The sequence below is a fragment of the Bubalus kerabau genome, chromosome 10, assembly GCF_029407905.1.
Source record: "Bubalus kerabau isolate K-KA32 ecotype Philippines breed swamp buffalo chromosome 10, PCC_UOA_SB_1v2, whole genome shotgun sequence".
Taxonomy (NCBI): domain Eukaryota; kingdom Metazoa; phylum Chordata; class Mammalia; order Artiodactyla; family Bovidae; genus Bubalus; species Bubalus kerabau.
In genome coordinates, this window is record NC_073633.1 from 64,058,850 (window position 1) to 64,078,069 (window position 19,220).

The window sequence follows — 19,220 nt, forward strand, 5'->3', positions numbered from 1 at the left end:
GTAACTGGCAATTGGAAGGCCTCTTTGGCCAGTCTTTCTCCATAGCTCTGCCCGTTCAGGCATTTAGAGGGCTCCCTTGCCTGGGGTCCTCCTCTGTTGTTCCACACGTCAGGCACATAGACATGGCTAGGCTTCTACTCTGTAGATCAGCATGTCAAGCACTTAAAGGGGCACCCTGGGTGGGGTCCTACTCTGTAGTTCAGTACATCAGGTGTTTGATGGGCCAGCCTCTCTATTGTTCAGCTGAGGATGTGAGTTTTGCATGGTTCTAGAAGCCAATGGCATCCCACTCCACTACTCTTGCCTGGAAAATCCCATGGATGGAAGAGCCTGGAAGGCTGCAGTCCATGGGGTCGCTGAGGGTCGGACACGACTGAGCGACTTCACTTTCACTTTTCACTTTCATGCATTGGAGAAGGAAATGGCAACCCACTCCACTGTTCTTGCCTGGAGAATCCCAGGGACGAGGGAGCCTGGTGGGCTGCCGTCTACGGGGTCGCACAGAGTCGGACACGACTGAAGTGACTTAGCAGCATACATTATTTTATGCTGGTCAGGTACTCTTGTCTGCTCTCAGCTGGTGTTCTGTATGCATTTCTGTGTCTGAAGGTGTATTCCTGATGTATCCGTGAAGAGAGATGTACTCCATGTGCACCTACTCCTCTGCCATCTTGTCCTCCTAAAATTTTTTATTGAAGTATAGTTGATTTACAATGTTTTGTTAGTATCAGGTATACAGCACCACTTTAATTGAAGAGACTGTCTTTTCTCCACTGTATATTCTTGCCTCCTTTGTCATAAGCTAATTGACCATAGGTGTATGGGTTTATTTCTGGGCTTTCTCTCCTGTTCCATTGATCCATATGACTTTTATCCCAGTATCACACTATTTTGACTACTGTAGCTTTGTAGTACGGAGAAGGTGATGGCACCCCACTCCAGTACTCTTGCCTGGAAAATCCCATGGACGGAGGAGCCTGGTAGGCTATAGTCCATGGGGTCGCTAAGAGTCGGACACGACTGAGTGACTTCCCTTTCACTTTTCACTTTCATGCATTGGAGAAGGACATGGCAACCCACTCCAGTGTTCTTGCCTGGAGAATCCCAGGGACGGGGGAGCCTGGTGGGCTGCCGTCTATGGGGTCACACAGAGTCAGACATGACTGAAGTGACTTAGCAGCAGCAGCTTTGTAGTATACTCTGAAGTCAGGAAGCCTGCTTCCTCCAGCTGCATTTTTATTTCTCTAGATTGCTTTAATTACTCAAGGTATTTTGTGTTTCCAAATTAAAAAATTTTTAGTTTTAGTTCTGTGAAAAATGTCATTGGTAATTTGATAGAGATTACATTGAATCTGTAGATTGCCTTGGGTAGTATAATCATTTTAACAATATTCAATCTTCCAATCCAAGTACATGGGTATATCTTTCCATCTGTGTGGTCTTCAATTTAGTTCATCAGTGTCTTTAGTTTTCAGAGTACAGGTCTTTTGCCTCCTTAAGTAAGTTTATTCCTAGGTATCATATTTTCATTGATGTAATTGTAAATGGTAGTGTTTCCTTAATTTCTCTTTCTGATCTTTCATTGTTTGTGTATTTTTGCAATATCCACAAGTCAATTGGTGTGACATACCACATTAACACATTGAAGAGTAAAAACCATGTGATCATCTCAACAGATGCAGAAAAAGGTTTTGATAAAAATTAACAGCCATTTGTAATAAAAACTCACCAGAAAGTGGGCATAGAGGGAATCTATGTCAACATAATAAAAGCCATGTATAAAAAACCCACAGCAAACATCATACTCAATGGTGGAAAGCTGAAAGCTTTTTCTCTAAGATCAAGAAAAAGACAAGGATGCCCACACTTGCCATTTTCATTTGCTATAGTTTTGGAAGTCCTAGCCACAGCAATAAGAGAAGAAAAAGAAATAAAAGAAATTCAAATTGGAAAAGAAGTAAAACTGTCACTTTTGGAGATCACATGATATTACACAGAAAACCCTATCCTTTCAATTATTAAATAATTTAAATGATTGATTTATACTTCCAATGCCATAGCCTAACTTATAAGCAGCCTTCATAAAAGAGCTTCTCACCAAAGTGAGCCTCTCTGCAGAATTCTGTACCGCTGTCCTAAGATAATATTCTCCTCACGTGTGGAGGCCCCATGATGCGTTCAGCTAGAATTTTTAAAAATTCTATAATACTCAATGTCTTGTCATGCCCTAATTCTATTGGGATTGGAGGTAGGAAGCAAGCCCTGGAGGAGATCTGTGGGGAGGGGGGCTGCCTCCTTCCTCCCTACTTGTTCTGAAGGCTGAGACTAGGCTGTAAGAACTGGTCCAGGAGTGAGGGTAGAGGGCAGAGTAGTGGAAGAAGAACTGGGAAGTTGAAGGAAGCTTGGGCTATTGGCAAAGTCCCAGGGATGCCACATCAAGGGCTATCCAAGGGCTCAACGTATCCTACATCTTGGGAGAACTCTGTGACCCTCTAGACCCTGGTGATTCATGATGGATGCAGAGCCCCAAAAGAATTGCTGTCACCGCCACAGAGAGCCTTCCAGGTCCACCCAAGTCAGTCAAGCGCAAGGCAGAGGTACCCAGGTGTATCCTTCAGTCCCAGAATGATACCCCTGGGGGGACCAGGCCTGATTAGAGACTCTGGGGAATAGGTGGTACAAGGCAACTGCTGCTTCCAGACTAAAGTGATGAGACTTCAAATATTCCAGCATCTCCCAATTCTGAGATTCACCTCCCGGGGAGGGGAGAGAAGGGCACCATCTGGAGTGAGGCTGCTTCAGGGCTGGAGGCTCTTGGAAACGTGGTGATGTGGAGGGTGCAGTTTCTTACAGCCTTGAAGCTTTGACCACATTAATGGGTAATATTTTAGAGACTTGGTATTAGAGAAGAAGGGCAAATAACAAATAACTCTGTGTGTGTTGTGTGTGTTGTTTGTTGATCTTTAGTGATGCCCAAACAGAGAGCTAGTAGGTAGAAATGTTTTAACTGGAGGAGGAGGTTCTTGCGCTAACACAAATACTCATTTAATCTAACACTAGAAATTATGCATTTTTGTCTAGATCAAATGCATTTGCTACAAGAGCCAACAGGTAGTCAAACTCATCATTTTGAGTTCTTGACCCTTGAAAATCAACACCAAGTTTTGCTTTTGCTGCAGGTCCTCAAGTATGTTCCATGTAATGAAGCACAGTCACTACATATCCCGATTTGGCAGTAAACTTGGGTTGCAATTCATCGGCATGCACGAGAAAGGCATCATATTTAACAATAATCCAGCACTCTGGAAAGTTGTTCGACCTTTCTTTACAAAAGGTATTCAGGTGTCGGGTACATTCTGCTGCTTTGTCTATGAACATGTCTGTTTTGAAATCATTTTTAACTTCTTCTGCTTCATAGTTTTAAAATGGTTACAGCTAACATTCATTACACATGTATTACATAGTAGGCACTATTTTAAACACTTAATTCTTAATTCCACAGCAACCCCATGTGGTAAATAATAATACCACCTACATTTTGCAAATGAGAAAACTGAGGCATAAAGAGGTTAACTATTTGGCCCAATTTCCATCATTAGTAAATGTTAGCACAGAAGACAACCCCAGAGCCTACATATTTAAGCACTTTGATCTGGTTCTTCCTGTTTCTATATCCATCTCATGGATTTAAAAAAGAATTGGCTCTCTATACACTTAATGTCACTTCAATTAAGAATTTAGTGTGTCAGCCATATTTCGGGCTTCCCTCATAGCTCAGTCAGTAAAGAATCTGCCTGCAATGCAGGAGACCTGGGTTCGATCCCTGGGTTGGGAAGATCCTCTGGAGAAGGAAATGGCAACCCACTCCAGTATTCTTGCCTGGAAAATCCCATGGACAGAGGAGAGGAGCTTGGTGGGCTACAGTCCATGGGCCACAAAAGTCGGACACGACTTAGTGACTAAACCACCACCAGCCATATTTAGCATAGCCAACGTGTTTGCTGAACCATTGGTTGACATCCCGTATGTTTTAACAGAAAACAATTTGCAAATAACTTAGAGAATTTTAAAACTGTGAGTGGCTATATATGTCATTTCTTCCAGGCTCTGAGTTTTTTACTTAAGTAGATACATTTCTAGAGAGCTTGTGACTTTTCCCCAAGGTAACACAGCCAGATTATGGAATAGCAAAAGCTAGATTCCAAACATCTTTATCTAGTGTTTTCCCTCTTTACCATCTGCCACTGGAATTGAAGTCTTTCTTATAGTTTTATGGGTCAAAAGTCTGATGTGGGTCTCACAGGGCAATAATCAAGATACTGCTGCTGCTGCTGCTGAGTCGCTTCAGTTGTGTCCGACTCTGTGCGACCCCATAGATGGCAGCCCACCAGGCTCCTCTGTCCCTAGGATTCTCCAGGCAAGAATACTGGAGTGGGTTGCCATTTCCTTCTGCAATGCATGAAAGTGAAAAGTGAAAATGAAGTCGCTCAGTCATGTCCAACTCTTAATGACCCCATGGACTGTAGCCTACCAGGCTCCTCCGTCCATAGGATTCTCCAGGCAAGAATACTGGAGTGGGTTGCCATTTCCTTCTCCAATCAACATACTGGGAAAACTATTCCTTTCTGGAGGATCTATGGAGAAAATGTTTCTTTGCCCTTTCCAGCTTCTAGAAGCTGACCACATTCTTTGGCCCATGGCCCTATCAGTGATATTACATTCTGTTTATACATTTGAAATATGGCTTAAAACTCTTGAACTTAGAGAAAAATCAGACATCAGCCTGGAACTGATATTCAAGGCCAATCCTTTCATGCAAAGGATTGATTCATGAAGGAATTAGTTGTCCCACTTGTGGATGTGACAGTCACCCATAAAACAGCATCCCCAACTTCCATATCTCCAACTCCTTCCTTAAGTTAGAAATTATGCTGCCAACCCAAGCTTCCTTTTTATACATGGGTGGAAATGCTTAGAGTCTAGAACCACTTACAGGTCTCTTTCTTATTTGTAAAGTGTGTCTTCAGGGGCTCTGCAGCACAGCTGAGTTGCTTTGTTTGAGCACTCTGAATTTAACAGAAAATCTGAATAACAAAAGATATAAAAAAGCAATTACTCCTAAAGAAAACTCAAAGTAACTTAAAACAAGGAGAAAAATAATTTTAAGAGTTAAACTCTCAAGTTAGACCATCTACCATCATGACCCACTAGTTGCTAAGACAGTCAGAAACAGAGCAAAGGGAGAGAATAGAGCTAGTTAACTCTACCAGGTTTCATTCATTCCTCTATTTGACAAATACATTTGGAGAGCCACCAGGTACTATGGACTTGAAGTACAAAGCTAATAGGTTATCATTGCCCTGAAAGAGTACACAGTTCTATGAGAAAGACTGCTCAAACAAGGATTTGTTTTGTTGTTATGACATTGATTGAGTACAATAAATGATTGTAGTTTGAAGAGAAACTAAGATTAAGAGAAGGTTATATTTGGTAAGGGCTTCCCAATTGACTCAGTGGTAAAGAACCCACCTGCCAAGCAGGAGACGCAGGTTCGACCCCTCAGTCAGGAAGATCCCCTGGAGAAGGAAATGGCAACCCACTCCGGTATTCTTGCCTGGGACAGAGGAGCCTGGTTGGCAATAGTCCATGGTGTTGCAAAGAGTCAGACATACCTAGCGACTAAACAACAACAAAAACATTTGGTAATTTAGAAAATTAGCTGTGACCCCATGGACGGTAGCCTACCAGGCTCCACGGTCCATGGGATTTTCCAGGCAAGAATACTGGAGTGGGCTGCCATTTCCCTCTCCAGGGGATCTTCCCAACCCAGGGATCAAACCCAGGTCTCCTGCATTGCTGACAGACACTTTACCATCTGAACCACTAGGGGAGCCCAACCTATATTAAACAGTAAGCACCTTAGATCAAAACAGTAAGATCCAACTTAAATAGTTCTATAGCAATATTCTGCCATCCAATGAAACATAAAATATCCTATTACCAAATCCAAATCTTCTTTAGAAGGGTATATAATAAACATGGAAAATCACAGATTTGTGATTTATAACCACAAGTATTACATAGTTCATTTGCAATCTCACAAATGATTTGTTATCATATGAAGAAAAGTATAATTTTGAATAGCCTGTTTTTAAAATATTTATTTTTTCATTTTTAACCATAAATGTGATGACCTGCTGTAGAAAATTAAAAGAATACAGAGAAAGCATAAAGAAGAATATGAAAATTTCCACCCAGTTATTGAATAAAAATCTGTGGTCAGTTAAGCTCTGAACATAAAAAGCCAAAATTGCCTGATTGCTGTGTGCCCTGGAGTTGGAGGTAGCTCACTCTGATGTTGTCCCCTTCAGCTTTGTCCGGCCCTGGCCTGGTGCGCATGGTGACCATCTGTGCTGATTCCATCACCAAGCATCTGGACAGGCTGGAGGAGGTCTGCAATGACTTGGGCTATGTGGACGTGTTGACCCTCATGCGGCGCATCATGCTGGACACCTCTAACGTGCTCTTCCTGGGGATCCCCTTGGATGGTACTGAAATTTTCATTCTCATGACTTGACATTCAGCCCTTTACTAAACAGGGCATGAGAAGGATAATGAACTCATGGAAAGATACACTTTTTTGTACACTGCTCTTATTTAAATCTTTCTAAGTATTTCTAAAGTGTTTTCCTAGTATGTCTGCATTCTTTATTTATAAGCTCTTAAATATTCATAGCAAGAGCCATCTTCTATTTCTTTTGTATCTCTTCTCATTGCTCTAGGAAATAAGATAATTCTACCCACAGCTGAAACTTAATAGATGTGATCATTTCATTTGGTCATAAATACATCCTACCACCAAACCTATGTATTCAACCATTACCAACCTTCTTTTGCACATGATATATATGCATACATACACATACACATACACATACAAACCCATAGCCACATTCAATCTATTTAACTTTCTATGTATATATACAAACACACACACATAAATATACACTTACACCTCTCCCTCAAAGCCACTAAGTATGAAAACTTTGAGCTGATGCTGCTTAAAGTGATGATGATAACTACCATAAATTTAGTATCTACAATGTGCCAAGTAGTATAAAAAATTGCTTCACATAAAGCTTGTGATGTAGCATTTATAACAATCCTGGCAAGATTTCTCACTCAAGAAGATGCTTTCCTCATTTTATTATAGAAACAAATATTAAACACATCCATTTAACTCTACCACCAACAAAAAAAAACAAACATTAATCATGTGGATTCATTCCATTCTGCTGTTGTCAGCTTAAAGAAATTTCTCCCGATTTGATTTCTAACTGTTCACTGATTCATACATTCATTCAACTAATATTTATTGATTGCCTATTTTATGGCAGGTTTAGGTTCTGGGGTTACAGCAATGAACTAGGTAAAGTCCTTGCCTTCAAAGAGTGTACATCCCAGTGGCCATATGAAGAGTAAACAAGTTACTGTCTAGTAATATTTTAGGCAATAATAAGTGCCTTGAAAAAAAAAAAGTAGGGCAAAGGGCTAGAAAGCAAAGGGGGGCAGTTGGAAAGAAGCCAAAACTATAGTGGAGAGCAAGGGTGATCAGGAAGGTCTCTTGATCCTCTGATGCGGATTGGACATCTGAACAAAGCCCCAGATGAAGTTTAGCCCTGAACCCCCTGCAGATCTGAGGGAAGAACATCACAGGAATAAGAACAAGGCATGATTTTCACTCTTGCCCACACCAACTGAGCTATCACACCTGCTCCCTGATTGACCACATTTGGACAAGCAAACAAATGATAAGCCCTCCCTTCCTTTTCTCCACTCTCCTCGCCTCCTGTCCCCACTCTTTAATTATTTCTTTCAAGAGGACATTATAGTCTGATTGACATCAGGATGGGTGTCTCATTCACTCTGAGGACCTTAGTCACAGCCTCTTGTCTGAACTCCTTTCAGAGAGGCACTGTAAAAGTCCTATTTGCCTGTCCCACACACTCCTAAGGACTGACAGTTACCTATTTTAGAAGCCCCTTCTCCTTGATTCCCAAACAGCCTTGAATCATAGGAGGGGTAAGGAAAAGTGCATTGTACAACTCTCTGTTAACTTATGGATGCAGATTTTGCTGCTAAGAGCCTGCATAATCCATACAGAGTTATGTGTATTTCCACCTGCTCACTGGGTCCTTGTTAAACTCTCAATGGGCCTGGGGGACACAGTGCACCAAAGAGGAAAGGACATGGCCCTGAGGTCAGATAGGACTGGGCTGCAGCCTAGGGGCTGCCAGCCACACTGGCTGTATGGTGTTGGGCAAACTTCTTCATTTCTATGAACTGCAGCTTCTGCATCTGCACAATGAGGACACTCTCACTCCCTTCACAAGACTCTAAGGATGAAATGAAGTTTCTTTGTAAAGCACCTTACCCTGCGCCTGGTGTTTAGCAGTTGAAAATACATGTCTCTTCCCTTCCCTTGTGTATAATTTGAGAAAAGCAGTGTTTTTTCTTATCTCTAGTATTCAATGTAATTCAAGAAAATCAATTAAGAACTGACTGTTCATGAGACTTAGGATAAGGCATTGAAGACTACAACATAAATTCTACACTCTGAACTGAAATATAAGCAGAAGAATGGCAAGGCTTTTTGCCTTTGGTACCAAATTGAGGCCATAATAGCATTAATTACTTTTTATTTCCCATGGTCAGGAAAACAGAAGGTGTTGGAGGCTCAGCCAAAGAGAAGCATGTGAGAGTCTAAGCTGGATCTCTACCATAAACATGAAAACTGCCAAATCTCTGGTTAACTTGGCCATTTAGGTGCTAAAGTAGAATGAATTAGTGTTGATTTCTTTGGTGACATTCATGTGGCTGTAGCACCCACTGAAGACAGAACTTTGTCCTGCTTAGAGTCCAAGATGCTAGGAGAGTCTACAGGGGATCTTCTTTCATTAGCATACCCTTCTTGGACTCATATTTTTGCTCATCTGCTTTGATGTTTTTGCAGAAAGTGCCATCGTGGTTAAAATCCAGGGGTATTTTGATGCATGGCAAGCTCTCCTTCTCAAACCAGACATCTTCTTTAAGATTTCTTGGCTGTGCAGAAAGTATGAAAAGTCTGTGTAAGTAACACATTTTGGAATAATTTTTGATGAGACTGATTTGTGTGTGTCTCAGATATTTCTGGCCTCTTTGGCAAGCTTTCTCGTCCCCAGAACCACAGGGAGCTGTTGATTAAGATGCTGGTGAAGCACTTCTTACAGTGCTTTGGGCACATGTGGCCAGACCACAGCAGAAAGGCAGCCTTAGGCCCAGGGATGCTTTTCATCTAGGAAGCTAAGAACCCCAAATCTAGAACTAGGACACTGCAGTGTGTTTTGAGTTGAAGACAAAAGGGTTGGCTGAACCTATCATTATTATTTGTCAAAATTTTCTTTTTATATCTAGAAAAATGGAAACATGAAATCATTTATTGTATTATATTGAAACAATTTTATTTAATGCAACTTGTAAGAATTGACAGTAGTCACAAAAGAATTTTTTCATGATGAACTTTTATAAGGTGTGTTTTTTTTGTTTGTTTAATTATACATCTTATGTCTTGGGGGATCCTAAAATTGTCATTAAATGGCTTTGCCTTGGTCTCAGACTAGTCTAGCAAAAGACTGGACAAATGCCCAATGGCCTGCTGGATAATCATTGGGTTTTCAGGTGCAAGTGTTGTTGTTGTTTAGTCACTAAGTCATGTCAAACTCTTTTGCAACCCCATGGATTATAGCCCACCAGGATCCTCTGTCCATGGGATTTCCCAGGCAAAAATACTGGAGTGAGTTGCCATTTTCTACTCCAGGGGATCTTCTTGACCCAGGAATCAAACCTGTGTCTTTTGCTTGGCAGGCAGATTCTTTACCATTGAGCCACCACGGAAGCTCCAGTGTGTAAGTTGCCAGCCACTAAACATGCCACCTCTAACCACTAATGGAAAACCCAGGGGATTTAGAGGTAGACAGACCTGATTTGTATCCTGTCTCTACCACTTAGTAACCAAATGGTCTTGGGAAGTTCTTAAAAATAAAATATAACCTACTTTCCAGGGTGGGATATGAGTTAATGAGATCCTCTATGTAGGGCAGTCAGCACAGCGCATGACACATAGGCGACAATAAACATGTTAGCTACCTTCATACCTCTGTTCATATCTTACTCAGATGTCCAGACTATCTTAAATTCTTCAACTCTTAAAGTTCCCAAACTTGGTTGAAGAGCTAACTTCATCCATTTGCACATGTTGAAATTCAGTAATATTAGTCTCCAAGGAGGAACTCAGCTTCATGTTGCTCTTACATGTTCGCAACTGGTCGATGAGTATCAGGTGGATGATTTGGACACGTGGTCCTTTAAACACTTCTCTTTGTCTCAACCAGAGCTTAGTGTGACTTGAATCAATAAGGTCAATTATTCATCTCTTCACTCTGGTCAGATTTTGTGGTGGTTTAAAGAGTCATACTGGTCTGCAGCTACATTTGGTCATTATTTCATCTTCACTATTGTCAGCAGGCCCACAGAAACTTATCACATGAGACTGTTCCTCTTTGTTTTCTTTAAAATTGGCTCAGCAACATTCTCTCAATATATAAAATTTGCTAATGGATAGCAAACTAGGTAACATCTCCTATGACCGAGAGCAGTAAAGATCTAGAGAAATTTTTTAGTCTTCTTCCCCATATGCCCTTGCAATATGCCAATATTTGTTTTTTGTTAAGATATCAATAACATAAAATTATGTTTCAGTTATCCAACATAATGATTCAATATGTGTATACTCAGCAAAATTATCATCATAATAAGTCTAGTATCTTTCACCATACAACAGTTACAAAATTTTTCTTGTGATGAGAACTTTAAAGATCCCTCTTGGCAACTCACAAATATACAACACAGTAATATGAACACATACTGTTCATGACATCTCAGTGACTTACTATAACCTGAAGTTTGTATCTTTTAATAATCACCACCACCAGTTTGCCTCCACCCTCAACTTCATGCCTTGGTAGACAACCATCTGCTCTATGTGGCTATGAACTCCCACTTCTATTATTTCTAAATTAATTAATTTATTTATTTTACTTTACAATATCGTATTGGTTTTGCCATCCCACTTTTAAAAAGCTTTCACATGAGGCTCTCCTGGTGGCCCAGGGGTAAAGAATCTGCCTGCCAATGCAGGAGCACAGGTTCGATTCTGGTCCAGAATGATTCCACATGAGCCAGAGCAACTAAGCCTGTGGGCCACAACCATGGAGCCTGTGCGCTAGAGCCTGGGAGCCAAACTCCTGAGTCCAAGTGCTGCAACTACGGAAGCCTGCATGCCCCAGAGGCTGTGCTCTGCCTCAAGAGAAGCCATCACAATGAGAAGCCCACACCGCAACTAGAAAGTAGCCCCCACTCACTGCAAACTGAGAAAAGCCCAGGCAGCAGTGAAGACCTAGCACAGCCAAAATGAATAAATAGAATTAAAATAAAAAGATTCCACATACAAGTGAGAAAGCCAGTATGTATTTTCTCTATCATGCCAATACTTAAGAAAATACATTGGATTTAGCCTTTTGGTAACAATTCTCAACATTTAACTATAGGTTATAGCCTTGATTTTGCTACCAGTAGCTAGATATGTGGCTAACTCTGGTTCCTTAATATGAATTGTAATGTATACATAATTTAAGGATATTTGCAAATAATTAAGCATAAATTTGGTTATTCATGAGTACTAATAGCTTCATCTACAGCATTTCATTTTATTTAAACGGCAAATAAATCCATTTTTTGGTGTCTTAACTGAGTACAACAGGTAGATTATATTTTCACTTTTATTTCCAGCAAGGACTTGAAAGATGCCATGGAAATTCTCATAGAAGAAAAAAGACACAGGATTTCAATAGCAGAGAAGCTGGAAGACAGCATAGATTTCGCCACTGAGTTGATTTTTGCTGAGGTACAGATTTACACTGACCATAATTCCCACACAACATATGTGTATGACTGTATGCAAGCGTACTCAGTTGTTCAGTCATGTCCTACTCTTTGTAACCCTATGGACTGTAGCCCACCAGGTTCCTCTGTCCATTTTCCGGGCAAGGATACTGGAGTGGCTTGCCATTTGCTCCTCCAGAGGATCTTCCTGACCCAGGGACTGAACCCAGGTCTCCTGCATTACAGACAGGTTCCTTACCGCTGAGCCACCTGGAAAGCATGTATGATTGTATATAGGTGTCTAAAAATTCCCCCTTGTCAATTGCTGCATGTTTCTGCTTTTAAATGTTTGCTTTAGTGTTTATATAATACCCAAACTAAATAGCTCAGTATTAGATAATCTGATTGGACTGACCCTTAAGATTTAAACATCTCTGTGTCTGTACAATACAAAACATGAAAACCAGGGAGTGCAAAGACATGAAATACATAGATAAATGTCTAAACTGTTTGGCTTTGAGCTGAAGATTATTAATAAAACTGTCCATTGTCAATTCCAGAGACTTGTAATTCCTACGATTTCATTTTGTTGAGGTGAATGATCCTTGAGTGCCACCTCCCTTCCTGTTCTGAACCTCACTCACTTTCCCAATATTTCTCTCCCTTCCCATTCTTCAGAAACGTGGTGAACTTACAAGAGAGAATGTAAACCAGTGCATATTGGAAATGCTGATCGCAGCGCCAGACACCATGTCTGTTTCTGTGTTCTTCATGCTGTTTCTCATTGCAAAGCATCCCCAGGTTGAAGAGGCAATAATGAGGGAAATCCAGACTGTTGTTGGTAAGAATTTATCAAACAAACACTAGAGCTCAGAAAATAATTTCTTGATATTAGCTTCTATGTCCTAAAATTTTTATGTCAAAAACTTTGTTAAAATCTGCTCAGAGAACAATAAGGCAAGTCATTGGGTCGTATTTTCATTATGCCAGACAGGTTAAAATGATAGTTCTTCCTGTGTTTTCCTAATTTTAAAATAGCACATACTCATTGAAAAAATCCAAATAATGCAGAGATGTATAAAGCAGAAAATAATGTCACCTGAACCCAACCACTCTTCTCTTCAGCCTCATCCCAATTCCCAGAGGGAATCACTGTTATTATTTTGTGTATTCTTCAAGGTCTTTTTAAAGGGTGACATAAGCACATACATGTGGTTTTATATGTCTGTGTTTAAAACACATGAGATCATCCACAAGGATTTGCTACCTTGTCAGTACCAAAGGCTTTTGAAGGTCCACTTAGGGAAATGGCTATCATTTAAGGCAGCGTTTCCAGGTTTCCAGCAATCCTTTCTTCCAGCTGGGAGCAGAGGCAGGAAGAGAGGGTGATAGCAAAGGCAGGTAACAATCAGTTTCCCTCCCCCACGGTCCTGGACTGCTGGCCCTTCCTCCCCTACCTCTCCTCCTCTGCAGGGGAGCCCCCAGGTCCCTGCTCAGGTCTTCCCAACTCCATCTCCTCCTGCTCTGCCTCTGCTTCACATCATTCTCGCATTGCTTCTGATATCCCCACCTTCCCCTAAAAATACTGCCACATTCAAGTCAGAATTGCTTTCTGGGAGAAAATGAAATGCTTTATTTGGAACATGCTTCACATAAGTAATCTCTTTAGGAGTACATTTCAGACACATGTGAAGAGATATCTATAATGATAGATTTTTCTTTGTTGACTTTAAAGAGTCTCTACGAAACAACCTATTTCTTTGACAAAAGCCAATACATTTAAAAAAAATTTTATCTTATTTACCTTTAAAACAATTGAGAGCTGCTTGAAATAGTTGACAATAAGGTGAAATTTCATACAAGTATTAAATATGTGAAAGAAGGTTTCTGCAGACGTGCTGTTGTGGGAGTAAAGCTGCCTGGGAAGGTAGATAACGAGGAACCACAATAACCTCCAGGCTTTGGTTCTGGAATGTTTTCTCGAGCACCCATTTCAGGTTATGGGTTCTGTGCCAGGTACGGGGTCACCATGGTGAAGGAGCCAGAGCCATCTCTGCAGTCCTGGGGCTCTCAGTATCATGAGGAAAAGAACTCAACAAGCAGGCTCACCGGAGTGAGAAGGAGAGTCATAGAATGACAGACTGCAGGCAACAAGGAGGAAATTGCTCTTGACATCATAAGCCTTTAATACAATTTCCTTGAGAGGTGAAAAGGGCTTGTGCTCCATGATGTCTCCCTGACAAAACAGTCCTCTTGAAACACAAAACCGGGACAAACACTCGTGCATGTGCACGTGCTCCCTCTAGACCCCCACACACCTGGTCATTCCTAGGAAATGACTTGGATTACCTCCCCCATCATCTGCCCTCTACCTCCCCACCCCAGCTAAACACAAAGAGCAGTACATGAAGGGCTGGGTCAGTAGAGTTCTCTGACCAAGTAGACCTCTCCTGGATAGCATAGTTATACAGGAGACAGACCTGCCTTGGAACTCTGGGTTGAATTTCATTCTACAGAACTGATACTCCATTTGAGAATGCTTTAGAGTTATCTGAGCCTGTCTGACCAGTGTTGGGCCATACTGAGACTGTAGAGGTGTCCACCAATCCCCAGCTCACCTAGGGCTTATCTCAGGACCCCCTTTTGTGTGGTGGGGAGAGGGAGTTCTTGGCACCTTAACACACCAGGTTGTCCTGGATGAGATGGGGAGGAGGGATGATCAAAGACATTTTCTGACAGATGACTGCACAGGATACCAGAAGAGAACATTTCCTTGAACATGATTAAACTCACCATCTCACTTTGACTAAAGAAGAAATTAACATCTTCTAGAATTTAGAGTAGGGAACCAAACTCAAGAACCACAGTAGTGGCAGATAAATGTTTGAAGCAAACTGTGTAGGTCTACATCATGCTGCAGAGAGTTTTTCTATAGGGCTCCTCAGACACCCAGCCTCAGCCAGCTGCGGCCATGTGGGGATGTGGATCCAATGTTTTTCGCTTTTGTTATTTTCTAGAAATTTAGACTTAACTATGAAACCCCTAGATGTTAAGATAATAAAATTCAAATCAAAATTTTCATAAGACATTCTACAGAACAAGCACAGGATATTTTACTCCAGTTACTGGTTTACATTAGAATTATAGATATACATTTTTTCAACTAAGGGCAAACTGTTCGGTGGAAAATGTATGATTTTAAACACTGACCATATATTGAAACTAACATGAGCTGTGTCTTTTTAATCTTATTCTACAGGTGAAAGAGACATAAGGATTGATGATATGCAAAAGCTAAAAGTGGTGGAAAACTTTATTAATGAGAGCATGCGGTACCAGCCCGTTGTGGACCTGGTCATGCGCAAAGCCTTAGAGGATGACGTCATCGATGGCTACCCGGTGAAAAAGGGGACTAACATTATCCTGAATCTTGGAAGAATGCATAGACTCGAGTTTTTCCCAAAGCCTAATGAGTTTACTCTTGAAAACTTTGCCAAGAATGTAAGAGTCCTTCCTTAAAACTGAGCGTGCCACCCTTGAAAGCATCAACTGTTAAATCCCCTCTGTATTTGTGTTTGTACATTTCATTCTATTCACTCATCCCCTCCAGCCTCACCAGGAGAGAACACATTTCCCCTGACTAGAACATACCCATCAGTTCTGTCCTCGAGCCAAGGAGGCTGGCTTTCCAGCTCTTGGAAATGTCTTCATGGAGGGCACATGAGAGATCAAAGTGTGAACAATTCAGGCCCTTAATTTGCCTAAAATGAGATGAAGTTTGATTAACCAACCCACTTTTCCATTTAAACTTATCACATTGTCATCATGTAGATTCAGCTGAAGCATCATCAATGATGATTAGATGGAAATCAAATGAGAAGAAATGATTTGTTTTTTGCAGTCTGCCTTTGGTTCTCCAAATGGCCCCACAAGTACTAGTCTCTATTCTAAACAGGACGTGGTAATTAGAAGCACTCCCATCTTGTTCTTAATTAAGGTGTACTGGAGATTCTGCCTCTGTTACATCAAATTCTAGGCAATTAAAAAAAAAATCTGAATTATCCATATAGTTCCCTCTGTGCCCCTTTTCCCATTGCCATATGGGGAAGAAATATGATCTAAGTTAAACCAGTTCTCTAATTCATTTTGCTTGTATGTAAGCAACCCATGCCATGTTGCCAATTGGTCTAAAATAACTAAGCATCTATTAGATGCCAGAATCCAAATGGGGAGAAGACAGAGAGGTGTGTCCCTTTAAATATTTGTATAACAAAAAATATTTAGATTCTTGGCATTAATAGGACAGGAGCGCACACTTTAGGAGTGCCTAAATCTGTCCTTGGCATCAGGTTATATGGCCTGGGACAACAACAGGCTTTGCCTCAGTGACTGGCAGAACAGCAGTAAAGATGTGGCCTTCCCCCAGAGATAGCTGAGTACTTTACATGAAAATGTAACTGGGGATTATTGAGGTTGTATCTGTATCACAAAGGGTGAATCAAACTGGAAGGAGAAAGAGTCTTATCTGAGTCATAGTCATTCCTGTCTGTGAAGAAGCAGTATGGCCATATCACTAAAACCGAGCATTCTGACTGACTGTGGTTTCAGGGCGAATCAAACGGAGATGCATGACTCTAGCCTTTACTACCCTGGCTAATTGTCTGATCTCTTTCCCAGGTTCCTTACAGGTACTTTCAGCCATTTGGCTTTGGGCCCCGGGCCTGTGCGGGAAAGTACATCGCCATGGTGATGATGAAGGTCATCCTGGTCACCCTTCTGAGACGCTTCCACGTGCAGACTTTGCAAGATCGGTGCGTTGAGAAGATGCAGAAGAAAAATGACTTATCCTTGCATCCAGATGAGACCAGCGACCGGCTAGAAATGATTTTCACCCCAAGAAATTCAGACAAGTGCCTCGAGTGCTAAAGAAGTTTGGTCAGTCCCTGCCCCAGAGCACTGCTCAACAGAACTCCACATGGGAACCACCCATCTTCGCCAGGTAGTCCTCCTCACGTGAACAACCATGGCCTGTGCCATTTTATAGGCTTACCTCCTGTGGGTTGTCAGCTAGGCAGGAGACACGGTTCATCTGACCAGATCCAAACCAGACACCAGACTGCAAGAGAAAATAGAGGCCAAGAGTTTGTACAGGAAACTGCAGCCCTAAAGACACAATTCCACAAAACATGCTTTGCATGAAAGTGAAAAGTGAAAGTGAAGTCGCTCAGTTGTGTCTGACTCTTAGCAACCTCATGGACTGCAGCCTACTAGGCTTCTCCGTCCATGGGATTTTCCAGGCAAGAGTACTAGAGTGGGTTGCCATTGCCTTCTCAGTTGGAAAAGACAAGCCACCAGCAAAACTCACCCCAGCTCCTTACTGTCCTACACTGAATTGGGAGCTTTTTAACATCTGGGGCAGAAGCACTCAATTTGATTACAAAGGCCAGGCCAACATCTATGTATCTCGGATCTCCTAGTGTGAATAAAACGGTTTTCATTTGCTTTTTGGTGGGGTGGGGATTACATACCCTTGGAGAATGCTTACAAATTCAGCATTTGACTTTTCCTACAAACTATATTCAATTAACTCTTGTTTCTCTACATGTGACTTGTCTGCAGAAAAAGTTAAATTGAAGACTATCCTTTCCCAATTTCTCAATTTATTCCTCTCTTACCTCTGATACAACAGGTGTAGATTCAGGTATATGAAAAAAAGTAACTTTTTAATAGCCTGAATAAGATATAATTACTACCATTCATCTGCCATACTAAAAAATTCACACAATACATTTTAAATTAAATGAAATTCCTCTTTTCATGTCTGCATAGTTGCTTAGCTCCAGGAGTGCAGTAACCAAGAGATAAATTTAGATAATGGCACCTATTAACTCTTACTGAAGCTTCTGTGATTTTAAGGGAGGGTAAGACTCGGAGTGTATATCTAAATCTACAACCCAGTGGGTTCAAACTCTAAGGAGTGCTCCTTGTACCATTATCCTTTTCTCTCACCATTTCTTCCCTCTTCTTTCTTTCCATGACCCTAAGCCAAGAGCAACAAGCATATCAGTAGAGAACACAGCCAGGGTAGAACCCCTACAATCACATTTTATCCTAGCTCCAATTTAACAGTTACCTATGAGATTTAACAGTTAACCTGATTTACTGAATCATCACTATATGTAACCGTAGAAAAATGCTCATCTTGGAATTAGTGCCAAATCAAACAGATGAGTGAATTTTCCAAGTATTAATAGTATTTTCCTTGTGTATTATTGATATGGCCTTAAAAGTGTATCTGCTGAATGCCACATAAAAACTAAAACACTAAATTCATTTACAAACATGTAAATGTTTGCCATTGAGTCAACCTGAATATTCTTCTCATCCTGCTGTTTGGCAGTAGGGCAACAGCTGAGTATAAAGTGAGAATGTAAGCTCCTGAGAGTGGAAGCTCTTTTCTTTCTTTTGGAATCCATGCCTGTCCCTTATTCTCACTCCCCATATTTGTTTTCAAGATCAATACTGAATTGACACTCTGGCCCAGAGATATTCTAATTGACCCAGAAATCAAGTAAAGGAGAAGCAGGAATCCTAAAAATTAAAGGATGGGCATTAATAAAGCAGCAAGTATTTGAAATTGAAATTATCTAGATCATCTATATGACATAAACATATGCAGAAATATATCTGTGTATCTGGATGTATCTGTGTAGTCAGGTCTAGAAAATGAAAGTCGCTCAGTCATGTCCAACTCTTTGTGACCCCATGGACTATAGAGTCCATGGAATTCTCCAGACCAGAATACTGGAGTGGGTAGTCTTTCCCTTCTCCAGGGGATCTTCCCAGGGATCCCAGGGATCGAACCCAGATCTCCCACACTGCAGGCTAATTCTTTACCAGCTGAGCCACAAGGGAAGCAGTCAGGTCTAGATGAGTATCCAAGCACTTCAAAAGCTTGAAAGAAAAGGATTTTAGATAGAACGGATCCTCATTAATTCACTTGGTGATTATTAATGGTTTACTTTGGCGGGAGCTACATAGTGGAGCAAAACAGACTTTGGATCCCTGTACTTCATCCGTCTAATTCTCCTGAACATCTACTGTATTTAATATGCATATATGCAGCCAAGGTCATACTCTGCCTATACAAAGTGAAATGGAAGGTGAATATAGTTGTATATAGATAATGCAGATACAAAAATATGCTCGGGGAAAACTGGGGTGGGGTGGGGGCAAGGAGA

At 41.1% G+C, this 19,220-nt stretch overlaps 1 protein-coding gene across 1 annotated transcript in view; it reads left to right on the plus strand.

The window, feature by feature from the left end:
- Positions 1 to 17,371, plus strand: part of LOC129620598 (aromatase) — a 30,757-nt gene extending 13,386 nt beyond the window's left edge. The window contains exons 3-9 of the mRNA XM_055536396.1: positions 3,180 to 3,334; positions 6,372 to 6,548; positions 9,014 to 9,128; positions 11,887 to 12,001; positions 12,658 to 12,820; positions 15,239 to 15,480; positions 16,657 to 17,371. Of these exons, the coding sequence (XP_055392371.1) occupies positions 3,180 to 3,334; positions 6,372 to 6,548; positions 9,014 to 9,128; positions 11,887 to 12,001; positions 12,658 to 12,820; positions 15,239 to 15,480; positions 16,657 to 16,905 (1,216 nt within the window). The 3' untranslated portion in view covers positions 16,906 to 17,371. The remainder of the gene's footprint in view (positions 1 to 3,179; positions 3,335 to 6,371; positions 6,549 to 9,013; positions 9,129 to 11,886; positions 12,002 to 12,657; positions 12,821 to 15,238; positions 15,481 to 16,656) is intronic.
- Positions 17,372 to 19,220: the final 1,849 nt, after the last annotated feature.